The sequence below is a fragment of the Choloepus didactylus genome, chromosome 4 (assembly GCF_015220235.1).
Source record: "Choloepus didactylus isolate mChoDid1 chromosome 4, mChoDid1.pri, whole genome shotgun sequence".
NCBI classification, from domain to species: Eukaryota; Metazoa; Chordata; class Mammalia; order Pilosa; family Megalonychidae; genus Choloepus; species Choloepus didactylus.
In genome coordinates this window covers 38,694,932-38,711,986 of record NC_051310.1, presented here as the reverse complement: position 1 = coordinate 38,711,986, position 17,055 = coordinate 38,694,932, and the positions used below count along the sequence as shown (strand labels likewise).

At 38.3% G+C, this 17,055-nt stretch overlaps 1 protein-coding gene across 7 annotated transcripts in view; it reads left to right on the top strand.

Moving 5' to 3' along the window:
• Positions 1–17,055, top strand: part of SIPA1L1 (signal induced proliferation associated 1 like 1) — a 394,723-nt gene that overhangs the window by 348,349 nt on the left and 29,319 nt on the right. For 5 of the 7 annotated variants that reach the window (XM_037832380.1, XM_037832379.1, XM_037832381.1 and 2 more), the window contains 5 exons: positions 1,216–1,365; positions 5,612–5,736; positions 8,019–8,081; positions 8,526–8,644; positions 13,676–14,115. In XM_037832380.1, coding sequence (XP_037688308.1) covers positions 1,216–1,365; positions 5,612–5,736; positions 8,019–8,081; positions 8,526–8,644; positions 13,676–14,115 — 897 coding nt within the window. The remainder of the gene's footprint in view (positions 1–1,215; positions 1,366–5,611; positions 5,737–8,018; positions 8,082–8,525; positions 8,645–13,675; positions 14,116–17,055) is intronic. The other 2 variants (XM_037832386.1, XM_037832385.1) reach the window with 2 other exon arrangements.

The window sequence follows — 17,055 nt, the reverse complement described above, 5'->3', positions numbered from 1 at the left end:
ACTTGAAACCTCATCCTGCCTTTCTAAAGAAGGTACAATAGACTCACCATAGGAAACTGCCATATTCCAATAAACCAGGTTCTGTCCAAGACTTCAAAACTTTGGCTTGAATATAAGATACCTTTATGTATAAAACCATTTGAGCAAGTAGAGCCATTGTACAATGTCTTGCTAAGAAAATAAAATTCATTCTTCTGTAGGGGACAGCAGTAGTTTAGTATAGAGTGCAGTAGACTTGGAATCACAGGGCCTGGCTTATTGTGACCTGGAAAAAATAACTTAGCTTCTGCTCCCTCAGCTTTAAAATGGAGATGACCTGCCCTTCTACAAGAGGCAAATGATCTGTGTCAGCATTTTCTCTTGAAATAAAATGTCATTGTTATTATAAATTTCACTTATAAATGCCAACATCACTTACTGATACACTCCAGGACTTTCTGAGCTCCATACTGGAGTAGAGAAGGTAAAGGGGAGAAATATATATTTGTCCTGACTAAAAATTCTATCTTTAGTCTCAGGAGCCAGTAAACGGGGTGAAGGATCCATTGCTTTAGAAATAGATGATATTATGTGGCTCTGCAGAATGCATCATTACTGTGGTATTTTGTAAATTCAGTAATTCCAGTTAAATTCAACAACTGATGTTCTGGGCATTTTTTCATGGAGGTTTTGCGTGGTGATGCTACTATAAAACAAACTTATAAATACTAAATAACAAAATCTGAATATTCATGCCAGACTTTTAGTGATAAAATTGAGAAACAAAGAAACATACAAGAATGTTACCAGTGTCACTGTGGTCATATACTCTAGGAGAAGTAGTGTGAAAAATTGGAATTAATTGCTGGGTCAATGTGAATTGGGTTCAATTATCCTCTGCTCTGCCATGCTTAGGAAACTGCATAAGCAATTCAGCCAACTGAATTCTGGCAGCTTTAGAAACATACACGGTTTTTTTCTACATCTTTCTTTTTTGTGTTATTTTTTGACACATCCCCTCCCCCCAGCCCCCCCCCTTCAAGGCAGTTTTCCAGCTGTTGCCCTAGGAAATAGGTTTATAGGGAAATGTCTTTTGTAGGCTTCCAGCTGGCTTCATTTTCACTATCTCCATGAAGTCACTGCCTTTGTAGCATTGGTATAATATTATCCATCATACATTGCCTTGGGATTTTCCCTTTGAATCGTTGACTTCATGTTTTTGGTTTGCACATGCAGGCTTTCTCCTGGTTCGGACATCTATGTGACGGTCTCATCCATTGCTTTAGCAAGATCCCAGCAGTGCCGTAACTCCCCTAGCAACCTGTCTTCATCCAGTGAGACTGGCTCTGGTGGGGGCACTTACAGACAAAAGTCCATGCCAGAAGGGTAGGTATGCCATTTGCCCCTTTGTCAAGGTCCTAGTTGGCCTCACCATCTTTCATCTAAATCAGATGGTGTAAAAATGTTATCTATTCAGCCAGCCTTGATCAATTTGCAAAAGAACAAAAGGGGAAATGTGGTTAATATTCCAGATAGGCCAGTGTTTTGATGGCTGGTTCCAACCACTTCTTAGGAAGTTTATCATGCTCTAGTCTCTGAGAAGATCTCAATGGCAGAGAAATCAAATCGCATCAGCCTTTAGGTTATGTAAATTGTTTAGGTTCCAGGTACCTTTTTGTCACTTCTTACTACTTCCTCCAAAGTGAACTTAGCAGTGTACTCCTTGTACTGGTTGGAGTATGTATTGCTGTTAGTGTAAGGAAGATTATTTTTCCCACACTTTAAAAGTCTTCTGTGATTTCAGCCTGTGGTGCATTTTTGGTTTTTTTTTTTCCCTTGCATCTTTCTTGAAAACACTAAATGCCCCAAAGTAACTGTTTGCCTCCGACAAGACTTACAAAGTAAAATGCCAAACATACATGATTTTAGAGGCTAGTAAAAGGGGAAAAAATTGGAAAATCTGAATCTGGGAAGTAATTAGCAGCAAAATATTACATGGCAGGCTCTGAGTTGCTTTATCCGAGAAGGAGTGGCAAAGCCAGCAAACACTCCATGCTGCGGCCTCCCTGTCAGGAACTTGACCATTTGAAAATCAAAGGTGAAGTGTTTCTGAAAACGGATATTTCTAATATGATTTTTTTCCCAAGTAAACTAACAAATGTACATGTGATATGGTTACTTTCTTGAGATTTCATGATATTACAAAATAAGTGTTCTTACCAAGAATGCCCTCATAATGGGTATTTTTTTCCTGTGATATTTTGTTGAGTTTTACAGCTATCAAATTTGATTTTTTCTTTTGTTGCTAAATGTGTATATTAGCAGCAAGTAGTTAATAAAACTGCTATACGGTATGCTCTCCCCCTCAAACTGCCTCCCTTGGTAACCTGTCTAAAATGCACATTTCTTTTTTTTAACTACTTCAGTGACAGAAAAAAAAAATTAGCTCTTAATCATGAGTCCCTGCAAAAAGTTGTATGAGTTAAGTATCATTATACCACACCATATCACCACTGGCCCGTCTAATTCTTTCATATTTTAATTGATTTTAAATGGCCTGATTTGACTTCAAAAATAATAATCCATTGCAGTAAAACATAAAGGAGCTAGAAAAAATTCTTTCCTTCAGTTTGTGACATATAATTGCATACCAAAAATCAAAAGTTGAGACATTGTTTTGGTGAATATTAATGTTAGAAACATGGTTCCAACACCCATGCACACAGTTTTTAAATGAAGTGGTAGTTATTCAGCTTTGGTGCTTTTTAACTAAACCTACCATAGGTGGTATTGGGGGTTTTCCCCATTGTTTGTGAGGTACCCAATGGTGATTTACCATACTGTGTAGCCTCTTTTTTTATCCAGGGTGATCTTTTACAGAAAGATGATGATACAGTATTTCCATCTATATCCCAAGTAGTTTTTTGTCTGTTTCAACAATGCAGGTGACAGTGGGTTACTGGCTGATTTGTTTCACATGTACGAGGTTTGGTCCAAAAGTTACTCTTACCCAGAGAAAAATGATTACTGTATCTACTCTACATCTTACCCCCGTAAAAATAGATATGTGAAACCTGACAGTGAGTCAGGAGTGTGTGTGCTCTGCTGTGAACTCATTATTGTTAAATTTTAAAAAGTTCAAGAGCATGATTCAGCATCCATAGGTCAGTGGCACCATTGTTGTCCATAAATGTGATATGCTACTTTGTTGTCTTCCCTCACCTCAGTGAGCTTAGTGTCTGCATCTCGATCCACGTTGCCTGCCCACTCCCTGTTGTGAGGCTGTAGAGACCATACAAATCAATTTATGGCGAAATTCAATAGGATGATTAATGATACCTGCTCTACTTGAGTGGGGTGGGGGGAAATACAGCTGAACAGGTTTAAGATGAGAGTGAGAGTTAAAGAGCAGCAGCAGCTGTTCAAGATACGGACCTGTTCTACCACCTTGGAGGTTGTTTTGGGGCCACACACTTTGAGGAATGTTTACTAGGCAGGGTGTGTTAGAGGGAAGGGACTTGGTAGGTGAAGAGTTTTGAGACATTGGTGTGTGAAACATTACTGAGGATGTGTAACCTAGAGATGAGAATTTTGAGTGTGAACATAGCCATCTTCCAGCACTCTTGGATAATGGATTAAACTTGTATGTGAAGGCAGCTGAGACCAGTAAATAAAAGCTAAAGAGAAGATTCTAGCCCATTTTGAGAAGGAGATTTCAAAGCTGTCAGTCTGCCCTGGAGAGAAATGGACTGCTTCATGAGGTAGAGTTTTTGGTCACTGAAAGTATTCAAACAGAGACTGAATAAAAGATGTTGTATAAGTGTTTCATGTATCAGCCAAATGATTACTTAAAAAACTCCTTCCAATCTGAACTGTAACTCTTAATCTATTAAGTGCTCCTCAAAAACGGGCACAGTTAAGTTCTCCAAAAAAAAGAGACACAGTATAAACTTAGAGCAAGTTTTGTCTGAGCTGCTTAAGGACAGAATCTTTGTATCCTCAATTTCCTGGCAAACAATAAATGGTGGGTGGGTGGGTGGGTGTTTATGTGTTTGTGTTGACTGAAATTGAAAGTTCATTAGGTGAAAATGTTTGTCAAGGCAGAATTTTAAAATAGCCTTCCCTTATCATTTATTTAAAATCAGAAAAATGTGCAGCTTGAAAATTAGAGATTTAAAAAGTTTTCTTTAGTTTCAGTGAACGACTACCAAAATGTAAACTCTATTTCTAGCTTTCATCTCCATGCCTTCATTTAAAAGTGTCAATTTAGTACAGGTTTAGAATAGGATAATAGGGCCAGTTTGAGGATATTCACTATTCTGAACTAAACGAGGACCCTAGTTGGTGAGGAGATGGCAAAAGCATAATTAGCAAATCCATTTTTTCCATGAGCACTTTTAGTGTAGTTTTCATAAAACATGGTTTTTGTTTTTAATAATGTCTACATCAGCACATGGAGGTGACTTTGTTTAGTGTGCTTTGTGATCATGTATGTTAATAACAAAGGAGAGATTATAATAGGGATACTATTAATGAGTATTTTTAAAGGATTTTCCCCTTAAAATGCTTTTTATATAGATTTCCCTCCTTGAATTCATAAAATGGAATTGCCATTTTACAGATAAAGGAACGGGGACAAAGAGACAGAGTTTAGGGTCAGTTTGGGTGGTAGAGTTGGAACTCAGCTCCAGGTCTTCCAACTCCTAATCTCATGCTGTTTACAGTATACCACCTGCTGGTTTTGCCCATGTGTTTATCATTGTGTAGCCAGTAAGATATCCACCACATGCAGCAATTAACTCAGTCTCTATTTAGTCTTTTATTATGTAGATTACGCATAAATTCATAGCAACTGGGTGTATTTTTATAAATTTCCACATGAGTGTTTGGAGCTTGACCCTCTGTCCTTTTGTCATGGGCTCAGTCATTATTTACGTTGTTGATATTGCTAATCTAGGCATATGCTTTAATTAAGCATATATTACATTACTGTCCTACATAAGGAAACATAAGACTGGTTCATGAAATAACTAAATGTTCTTTCCAGAAGTAGACACTTACATATGCCAGCTTACCTGCTTCCAATTTGCCCTTCCCCAAAGGCAGTTTAAAATGTATATCTTTTGTAAGTGGTCGCTATGTATTATCAACGTTAGCAGTCTCTGTGCTCAGACCATGAAGCAAGTACTCATAGAATATTTGTTCTAAGAATATATGGCTTACTGATTAAATAACTTACTGAGTAAAGAAAAACAGACTTCTAAAATGCACCAACTGGAAGATATACACGGAACATTGAGCTTGAGGAGTTTCCTTTGGCTGTGAATGACGTCTGAGCTTGGCTCCACAAAGGCTCAGAGATTTTGCTGAGAGTCAGAGTAACAGAGTATGTTGCCCAGTCCCTTACATGCTTCTGTCCTTGTTTATTGTTTTGAACAATTGCAGTGACATATATTGAGCACAATATACACACTTCTGTGCCCATGTACATGTGCACATGGACACCTACACAGAGACACATAAGCAAAAACTCTTAGAAATACCTGTGCTTAGAGTTCTGTTCATTAGATCCAGGACTGCTTTCCCCTCATGGATGAGGTCTCTGAAGTCTTGTTTGGGGGAATCACCACAGGTTTGGAGTGAGCCGCAGATCCCCAGCTTCCATTGACAGGCAGAACACCCAGTCAGACATTGGTGGCAGCGGAAAATCCACAGCCAGCTGGCAAAGAAGTGAGGACAGCATTGCTGACCAGATGGGTAAGTAACTAATTCCTACAAAAGCAAGTTGCTTTTACCTCAAGATGACTTTGGCCACTTCCTGATAATGTCATCAGAGCATTCTGTTATAAAATAGAGCCCTAGTTTGTAAAGAGTTACAGTTAAGTCTGTGTTAGATTATGTATGAGTGAAAGCAACCAATAAGACCTGAGAGAAAAGACAAGGAATTCTAAGTCACCCTGAGTTTTAAAATAGAAAGGACATAGCGATTATTTTCAGTACCAAGACTAAATTGCTGAACTGCCAAACTTCATGTGATCTACCTCCCTCCCTCTCCCCTTTTTTATTCATTTGTTTGCTTTTGCCTGGTTTATGTGCCCTGAGACTAGTAATCTTAATGTCTAGTTTAAAACAAAAAAACAAACACTATGTTCAAAGTTGGAGGGAGATACAATTACCATTTAGTCACATCTGTATCTCTGTTAGAATCTCTTTCCTCAGCTACGTGCTTGTGCACTCTGCTATTAAGCTGTCAGCTAAGGAAGTGTCTTAGGGGTCCCTAACAGCTAGATGGAAAACATTTGTATTCATGAGCCCTCATTTGCATTTCTGGGGCATAGTCCTTTCTCTCTATATATGTAGTCTTTCTACAATGATACCATAACACTAGTTGATACAATAAAAATTTGCTATGGAACAAGACTAAGTTTCAACACAGTAGCATAGGGGATTTGGTGTCAACCCAGCTGACACATCAGAGACTTGAATCAGTACTGTCTTTTCCCTGTCTTTTATCTCTAGTAGCATTAACATCAACCTGAGATAAAATGAAGTAAATTCCAGGGCTGAAAAAGATAAACTTTCAAGGCAAAGACCCATCTTTTTATCTTCTCAGCAAATTCATTTTGTCCTGTTTTTTTTTTGTTGTTGTTTTTTTTGTTTTGTTTTTTTTTTATTGTGCCCATGTAAATGTACTTATCATGAACTTAGAACCGCGTAGAGATGGTATTCAGTTAAGACAGGAGTTGAGGAAGAAAATGTGGTTCTTAGATTCTGGAGATAAGCTTTGTTCCAGCAACTTCACTGAGATGTGCCTTGTTATTGAAGCCATCTGTCATTCCCCACTGGTATCCCATCCACCCCCAAAACAGAAAACCTGAGAGTACACTGATTTGCTGTTCTACTCCTGACAGAATGTTTTTAGTCCCATATGTTTTGAGACTGTTGAGATGGTAACGACGTGAAAAGGATCCCTTGTTCAGCATGACTTTAGCAGCTTTTTTTGGATCCTAGTGCAGGCTTTGAACAAAGGCCAGCAAGCCCTTTGTGCAGTGTACAGTGTCACACATCCCACTTATGTGAAGTCATAGAGGAATGAAAATGTGTCTTAGGGCTGGAAAGGGTAATTATAAGGTTAATTCTAGACCCATATTCATTCCTTCACATATACCTCCCTCTGTTCTTTTTTTTCTTGCATCCGTTTTAGTTTAGTGGCATCCCACTCTTAATAGCAAGGCTCTAAAATTAATATGGATGCATCTTTTTAAAACATTTGTTCATGCTTTCAGTAAGGTATACCTTTTTTTTAAAGAATCAGATGTCCCTGGAGCCTGCCATAGAAGCCTTTGTCGCCATAGTATGGAAGGTCCAAGTGGTGGCCTATATCCAGAATATAAGGCTTGGAATAAAATGTTAAAATAAAACAAATATCTATACTTTTTTATATCCCAACATTCCAATAAAATAATCCAGGTTTTCCTATTTGGTACATCAGAATCTGGGGCTTAGTCAGTTAATGCCATACATACTAGGGAGAATTCAAGAAATGTAATTGTTAAATTTTCATTACTTAAAATACTATCATGAGTATATACAGAGGTGTCCTTTATTCACTCAGTTTGTAAGAACAAAATCCTCTAATGACTTGCGTTTTACCAGTTGAGCATTGAGATTCTTTGTTCGCTGAACCTACCTGTCTTTGACATCAATGTATTATAAAGTGGTGCCCCACTGACAGTGGAGATGAAGAGTTTGTCATGCTTAATTGGCTCACTCATCTCAGTGAATGTCTGCTTTACTGCCTCTTTGCTTTTGGAAGTGGTTGAGAGTCAGAGTAGCAGAGTATGTTGCCCAGTCCTTCACATGTTAGGAAAGATGTTGTAGAAGTCTAGAATTGTTGCTGTTAGCTGTAGGTGTCTTAAAGAGGATAAATCACTTATCTTTCACCTTTGGAACCCCATCTGTAACGCCAGCTTGGAGTCCAAAAGGAAGCAATTGTTTTAAGTAAACTAGTTGCTGTGTGTCTTTTCTGTTGTGCTTAGCTTACAGTTATAGAGGACCTCAGGATTTCAATTCTTTTGTCCTCGAGCAGCATGAATATACAGGTAAAATATTTCCAAAATGTCATGGTAAGTAAAACATGATTGCATCCATGCCTGTCTAGGTTATGTAGATAAAACTAGGTTAGCCAAACTTGGCAATGAATGAATTCATAAATTTAATCCATATATTCTAAACTTTTCCCTCAAACCAAAAGTTGATTCCAAACTTTGCCGCATTGTTCATGGCCTTTGGTTTGGTCGTACTTGGCTGTGCTAATGTAAATGATGTGACATATTGTCACCAGCTGCAAGCTTTATGCCTTTATCCATCAGCCACTTAGTTTCTGATATGCTGTCTATTGCGTAAACTTTCTACAAGCTTATTGCTGAAATTCAGAGTTTGCTGGTCAGTGAACTGAAAGATGCAATGGCAAGCTTTCTTCATGTGTCACCATATGCTTGTATCTGTGTGGTGCCTGCACCCTAATGTCCTGTGCTGTATTCCAGAGCCAACATGCCATCTCCCAGCAGTATCAAAGGTACTGCCAGCTTTCCGAGAGAGCCCCAGTGGGAGATTAATGCGGCAGGATCCAGTGGTTCATTTGTCTCCAAACAAACAAGGGCATGTAAGTGACTTGTATAAAATAATAGTAATAACAACAGCTTCCTAGCAATGTGCCTTTCTTGCCGTGCAAAAATGGTACAGGTCTGCTCTCTGTATCTCCTGTATAGTAAGAGAGAAAGTTATCCTGGCAGAGGGCAGGCATTTGCAGCTGTGGCCCCGGAATTTTCACTAAGGTTGCTTTGAAATAAACTGTAATTCCTCATGGGTATGCAGCTGCCAACCGCTAGATCTGGATGGAAAGCATTTCATTTGCTTACATGATCACAAGCATGAGGAGTGGTTGGGCATCTATCAAGGTGACAGACAGCTCCCTCGAAACTATCCCCTACTGCTTCTCTTACCTTCCACAGCTTCATAGATTTTTGTCCCTTTAACATAGAATTATATAATTACCTTATCAGTTACGGATAGAATTGGTAACAAGAGGCTATCTTTACGTCATTTTCCTCACTTTATAAATGCAATTGATTTCCTTTGTCTGTCTATTCACTGGAATGCATATTTATATTCATGTCATTTTGGGGATGAGGAAGTCCTGTATTTCATAATAGATAATTTGTAAGATGCTGAGGGATCTTTTAATGAGATGGCTCATATACGTTTTGCTCCAGAGAAAGGAATATTAAAGCTAAAAACGAGGCAAGAAGTGTTTGATCCAAGCTCTACACTAGGCTCTGTGGAGATTTACTGAGGAAATGTGATGTCCTCACAGTTCTCCTTGCAAGTGATAGATTATCCCAGCTGATCTATGAAATTTCCCCTCCCTGCTGAGCACTCCCAGGCCTCTTAGTTCAAATCACATATGTCTATATTTAAAGCTCATGAAAGGCTTGAAAGCACAGGAGTCTAAGAACACTCAAAAAATAAAAATGATTTAAATCCACCCTCTCCCTCCCCGCCCCAAACAAGCCTTATGTGGCACCCAGCTAGTGTATCTTCAGGAAGTAAAAACGAATTTTCATATTAAACTAAGAAGATCGGCAGAAAAATTTATAATTTAAAAAAACCTATAAAACCCCAAGATGCCTTTCCAAGTCTCAGCGGTTTTTGTTATTATTCAGTCTCCCTTGTGTCGGAAATAAAGCGGTACCTGTAAGGGAATAAATGCTCACTTGGTTCTGGAGGAGAAAAGAATTTATTTACGATCTTGCAAGATAGGGCGTCCAGCCAAACACGTGGTAGGCTGGCGCGCCAGAGGAAGAGAATGGCGATCTTTAAATCTGCTTCTAATCCGCAAGTCCCTCCCGTTTCCCCATTGACTGGGTACTACAGAGGTTACAGCCTATCCGAGAGCACTAACTAATTCATCTTTTGAGATTTTAATTTGTACAGCCAATCCTAGAGAGCCAACGAGCTCATTATTGAGATTTTGAACTGATCACCCTATCCCCCCCAAATTTTTTTGCTGTGAGTTCCCATCTCTCATTTTACCTCATATCTCTTTACATTCCAGTAACTATGGTTACTTTTCCATATAAGGAGCAGGCAGGTTCTCTCTTCTCTTTGTCTGGGGCTTGTTTAAACTGGTTTTGCCTCCATTTCCCTTATTCCATGCTGTCTCTATGTGAAAGCTAAACTTACTCCTTTCTTACACTTGCTCCGACTCCTTCATCATCCCCTCACCAGGGTGGGGAGGGAAGTGAGAGGAACCCTATCCGTCAGCAGCCACCACAGTGGAGGTGGGAAGCCAGTGCTTTGGTGGGAGAAAGCAGCTCCTCATCTTGTGGCTGAGAAGGGGGTTCTGATAAGCTCCCAACAAACAGTCTTTCACGTTCTATTTCCTCATTGCCACTGGGGTGTCCTCTGAAGTAACTTCACCTGCTTGGTTCTGACTATCCTTCCTTTTAAAACGCAAATGCCTCTAAGAAGTTCTAGATTCCATCCTTTCTTGAAAAGAGGTTTTAATGAGGAGAGTTCTTGGGCATTTTCATGGGCCTCAAAGGGAAGAAGAGGGGGAAAAAACCAGAGGGTCATAAAACAGGAAGTATAGGATTCCTTAAAGCACGTTTTTTTTTCCATCCATGCCCAGGCCTGAGCTTGCAGGAAGAATAAAAACCAAGGGGTGAATTATGGGAATAATAAATTGCTATCTGGCTAGGACTCTTGAAGAAGAGCATGCCTAGCCATGAGGCCATGAAAAGAATATCCCCAGTTTTCCCAGTGCTAGAAGGAACAGAGCGAAGGGGTTTATATCAGAATTCACAAGTTGACCTTTAACCCAAAGTATGTTTGTGTTCATATAAAATTTTTCCTTGGGATAGAGTATGTCCCAGCCCTACATTGGATTTCTGTTTCTTGTATCTCCAGTCTCATTGCATTGAATCATAGGTTGGAAGCTAAAAGACTACTCTTCTTTTGTGGCCTCACAACAAAACTTGGAATGTTTTGCTTAATTCTTACTGCCTAGAGCTGCAGTGTCCTATACATTAGCCACTAGCCACAGGTGGCCTGTGTGTCTGAATTGAGATGCACTGAAGCGTGAAATGCACATTGGATTTTGGAATTCCAGTACAAAAAACAGAATGTAAAATATCTCATTAATGGTTTTAAAATATTTATTAAATGTCAGAATAACATTTTGGATATATTGGGTTAAATAAAATATATTAATAATATATATTTTTTAATTTGGTTTTTAGAAAATTTAAAACTACATATATGGTCACTATATATTTCTGTAGAAATCTGTTTATACATTACACTCTTACGACATCTCACTTCGGACTAGTAACATGTCAAGTGCTCAAGCCATATTTGACTAGGGGCTCCTGAACTTCCTTAGCTCTGGAAGTTCTGCCTACAAATATTAAAAATAAATGAAGACTTTATAGAGCAAAAGTGGTTATTGAAAAATACGAGAGTAACACCAGTAACGGGATGAGATTGATCTGCTTTAAGGTGTTACGCTTTGAAGTGTAACTGGAGTGTCCTCCTCCTGCCCGGACCTTCAGCCTGTGAAGAGCACATTCCTTTCTCAATCACAAGAAATAGCTGTACATGTATTTTATTCCTTCTCTCCTCTTTTTTTCTTAATCTCCACAATGTATCTGACTTCCTGCTTCTCTTTAAATTAAAATACTATTTTTTCAGATATCTTTTGAAATCTTATTTCTTCCCCTTTATTTTCTTTAAGTATGTCTTAACTGTTTGAAGCTTTGGGTAAAATACATAAAATGTTCTTTCTGAGCCACTGTGTGTACATTTTTTTATTAAGATATAATTCATATACCATAATATTCACCATTTTAAAGTATACTATTAAGTGGGTTTTTATTAACAAAGTTGTGCAACCATCACCACTATCTAATTCCAGAACATTTTCATCATCCCAGAAAGAAACCCCATCCCCATTAGTAGTCATTTCCCACTTTTCTCTGCCCTTGCCCCCTACCCACTTCCGCCTATCCTTAGACAACCACTAATCTTTGTCTCTGCAGATTTGCCAATTTTGGATATTTCATATAAATGGAATCATGCAATATGTGGCATTTTGTGTCTGTCTTCTTCCATTTACCATAAATGTTTTCAAGGCTTATCCATATTGTACCATGTATCAGTATTTCATTCCTTGTTGTGGTTGGATAATATTCCATTGCATGTATATACCACAATTTATGTATCCTTTCATTCCTTGATGGACATTTAGGTTGTTTTCACTTTGAGACTTATGATGCTGCTATGAACATCCATGTACAAATTTTTGTGTGGACACATTTTCATTCCTCATTTCATTTCATTTCTCTTAGGTGTATACATACCTAAAGTGGAATTGCTGGGTCATGTGATAACTCTTTGTTTAGCCTTTTGAGGAACTGCTAGATTGTTTTCCAAAGTGTCCGCTCCATTTTCCGTTCCTGCTAGCAGAGTATGAGGGCTCCAATTTCTCTACATCCTCTCCAACACTTGTTACTTCTTGCCCTTTTTTTATTTTTAAATTTTAGCTATCATAGTGGATGTGAAGTGTTACCTTATTGTGGTTTTGATTTGCATTTTCCTAATGAGTGATGATATTGAATATATATTCATGTGCTTACTGGCCATTTGTTTTCTTTGGAGAAATGTCTTTTCAAATCCTTGCCCATTTTTAAATTGGGTTGTCTTTTTATTGTTCAATTGTAAGAGTTCTTTATATATTCTGTATACAAGTGCCTTATCAGATGTATTATTTGCAAATGTTTTTCCCATTCTGTGGGTTGTCTTTTTACTTTCCTAAGGGTATTGAGGCACAAAAAAGTTTAATTTTAATGAAGTACAATTTATCTGTTTTTTCTTCTGTTGCTTATGGTTTGGTGTCATATCTAAAAACCCACTGCCTAATCCAAGGTTATAAGAAATTTACCCCTGTGTTGTCTTCTAAGAGTTTTTACAGTTTTAGCTTTTATGTTTAGGTCTTTAATCTGTTTGGCTTTAAATATGGTAGGGATTCATATTCTTTCATTTTTGCATATGGATATCTAGTTGTCCTAGCACTGTTGAAACTATTACATTCCTTTTTGAATTGTCTTGACACTTCTGAGTTCAAAGCATCCTTTGGAGAAAACAGCACTCCTAAATAGATACTAATTTGGGAAGAAAAAGATTTTTTTAAGAATGTCTTGTATTCAGCCTGTCCTTTTACTTTGAGCAGTAGGACTTTTAGAATCAAGCACAATTTTGTAATTATTAGTCCTTTCAAAGCATCATTTCCTTTCTGGTTTTAAGATAAAGATATTAAAGACTTTTCGATGACAGTTGAGAATTTTTTCTGATTCAAATTATCTCAATTGTGTTGATACTCTCACATAAGTCAAGTAATGAAAAATGGATTATAAAAAATTTTTTCCAGCACTCTTTGCCATGGACGCTTCTGAATGGACCAAAGTCAAAGAGATTTTTCCAGGCACCTCCTGTCTTGTTTCAGTTTTTTTTCATTGGAACTCTTGAGCCTTGAGAACCCCATAACCAGACACATGTCACAGTATTGCTCCCCGTTATTTCTTCTGGTGTTCAAGAAGCAAAACCTGTACTTAAATAACTCATGCTTCCTTTTCAGTCTGATAGCCACTACTCGAGCCACTCCAGTAGCAATACCCTCTCCAGCAATGCATCAAGTGCCCACAGTGACGAGAAGTGGTATGATGGAGACCGCACTGAATCCGAGCTCAACAGCTATAACTATCTGCAAGGCACCTCTGCTGACAGTGGCATCGACACCACCTCCTATGGGCCCAGCCACAGCAGCACAGCCTCCCTGGGGGCAGCTACATCACCTCGCTCGGGGCCAGCCAAGGAGAAAGTGACTCCCCTGTGGCACAGCTCCAGTGAAGTGATCTCATTGGCAGATCGGACTATAGAGACAGAGAGCCACGGCTTGGACCGGAAAACAGAGTCTTCCCTGAGCTTGGATATCCACAGCAAGAGCCAAGCAGGCATTAACCCTCTGACAAGGGAGAACAGCACTTTCAGTATAAATGATGCTGCTTCCCACACAAGGTAACTGTCCTTTATTCTGCTTCTCCGATTTCCATCCCAGTCTTCCTAAGTGTAGTTTCCTGACCTCATCCCACTTAGCTTTGCCCAGAATGTATGAAGAAAGGAAACTTTTCATGCACTGAAAATTATTTTTATGTATTTAATAATGCCTTTATTTGCTAGCAAAATACTTTATAAATAGGTCTGTAATCCTAATGCATTATTTTAAAACTGTAAGAAAAAGTTTGCAGATTTTTTTTCGTAAAGTTGTATTTGTAGTTTTAAAAATCTTCCTGTTTTCCAGAATTAGAGAGGAAAAGTATATCCTTGTAATTTTGACTTTCTACTAGTAGAAGAGACTGTAGAAAGAGACAGTCTTTTGAAGATCTTGAAAAAAAAATCTTGACCTTATTTTTTTCCAAGACTAATAGGGCATTATTTACCATGCGAAGTGCATCCTTTACACTGCCCTGCCGCCCTATGAGAGATCATCACCTACCCAATGTATGCGTGGTCATTTTTGTTCAGTAATTGGCTCCTGACAGTGATGTGTTGAGAGTGGGGGGTGATCACCAGAAAAGTGTAGCTAAAATTAGATGACACATCCTATCTATCTTTAAGAATAGAAACCTACACATTCCCCTATATCATCTTGGAGATCACTCTGCTAGGCAAAATAAAAACTAACTTCCATTCCCTGTTTTGGATTTAACCCCAAAGTCCAAAGTATGATAAGATTCTTCCTTTTATGGAAACCCTCCATCACTATCTTTTCAGGCCTGTTAATCTCTAAGGTCTTTTCTTTTTTTACTATTTATTTTTCTTAGTCATTGATCAACATTGCTTTGTTCCAGCCCTTTTATTGTTATGGCCTAAAGAAACATAGTTGAGAAGCTCAATTTAGTTTTACTTTTCAAATAGGAATCGACGCATATAATCTGTCAGTAAACCCCAAATAACCTTCATGAGAAAGAACATCCTCTCTTTAATTTTGATTTGTTAACTTGATCAGTTAAGTATTCCATTCTTAATGGTAAGATTGTTGAGCTTCCCATCTTTTAAAATTCCAGGTCAGCCCCACGGTATGTAGTATTTCAAGAGTTTATTCCTGTTTACCGCTATTACCACACTGCAGTAATGAAAATGATCGTGACAGATCGGAAACTATACAGCCTCCAAGCAAAAACTAAGTTGGAAAAGTAGTCTCCGTATTCTGGGTAACAGGCACCTAGTTAACCTGTCACAGTTCAGAAAATAGAATGTCTGATTCAAATGGATTAAGGGAAGTTTTAGGAAAAGTAAAAGAGACAACTGGGCATCAAATACCATAATAATATAATACAGACATGGAATCACGTGGTACCAAATTTTGACACTCGCTGTTTTGGGCACACCCCACCATCACCAATGCATCTTTTGTGCTTTGACTTAGAACATTTTTCGAATCAAAATAGTTTCTTTGTGGTTTCTAGATTTACCTTGAATCCTGTTTCTTTGATTTTCAATTCTTTGTTTTGAAAGGAGTATGTCTTTTTTTTTTTTTTTTTTTTTTTTTTTAAGAACTATATTCCATCTGGGGCTCTATCTGTAGTTTAATTTGAATGCAGAAAAAAGTCTTGTCTAGAATGTAATCACCGTGGCATAAGGTTGAGAACAGCTGGGCCTGAGGCCAAAGCATAAAACAACAGGCCATGCCATTGTCTAACAAATCTCCAGAATTCAATAAAGCCCTCCAAAAATCAGGCACCTGGGCTTGCATTATTGGAATTTGCTGACTGGGCCTGCCTGAGGGCCTCAAAAGATTGTCTATGCTTTCTGCTTCAGTCTGACTGTGCAGAAGTCATTTAAGTAATCATTTAGAAATAACTTCTATTGAAAGCCAGATTTACTAGAGAAGAAAAGAATGTGGCCTTTTAGGGAGGGTGGCAGGGCTTCCCACCCACTGATAGGTTGAGTCACATTAGTTTCTAGACTCTGATAAACATGGATGCTTTTTTATTTCAGTCTGTTGATCTTTGCAGAGTGAGCTGAATAATCAGAGATTTAGCTGCCTTCCTCTTCTGGAGGTAAAGGGGACTCAGCCACCAAATGCACATTGGAAGAGAAACCAAAATCAGTGCAAATTAGAGTATTTGTGTCCTCAGAAGACAGGAACAGCAATTAATGTGGAGATCTCTTGACAGTGCATAAAAGAAATTGTACCTGGGACTCGGTGACAAAAACTAAATTACAGTGATTAAGTTCCACTGCATATTTCTGGCTGGGCTCTGTTCCTACCCCTCTGTTTTCCAGTCTCTCTGTTGATGACTTTGCAGGTTTTTTTGGCACCCCAGGAGAACTGCATTAATGTAGGTTGGTAATTACATAGGTTTGTTATATTCAAATGTCATTAAGAGAAGCCATACACACTGATAACTTCCTACAATTAAAAAGGCTGCTAATTGCTCTAAAGTGTTGCTCCCTAGAATATATATCTACCCTGAAGCTCAGAAATTTAGGGAGAGATTTTAATTTTTTGTAATTGCTCTTTCACTTTCTGATTTTAAAATGAATCTCTCAATAAAATGATTTTGGTGATCACAGGAGATAGTTGTGTTTTATTAGACTCTCATTAACTGGGTTCATTTTTTTCTTAGAGTTCTAGCCTTGTTGGTAGGCAATGCCAATTTCTGTGGGGACCAAGGACCCACCTCAGTTAGTATTAAAAAGCTTTAGTCAAGCTGACAAATGCCATTGCCCATATTGGAACTAGATTTAGGACCAAGTATTATAAAGCTAGAAAACCCACCTCGTACCAGCACATGCACATCTCTTCTGTATGTACTTAATTGACCTGATTTATTGTTCAGCCCTCTGTGCCCACCCTTTTGGCCAGCCGTTCTGCTTTATCAAAACTTCCTTCTTCCAGCTTCCTTTAGACTCCCTTAGAGCCCTGTAGCCAATGAGTACCCACTTAGGTGA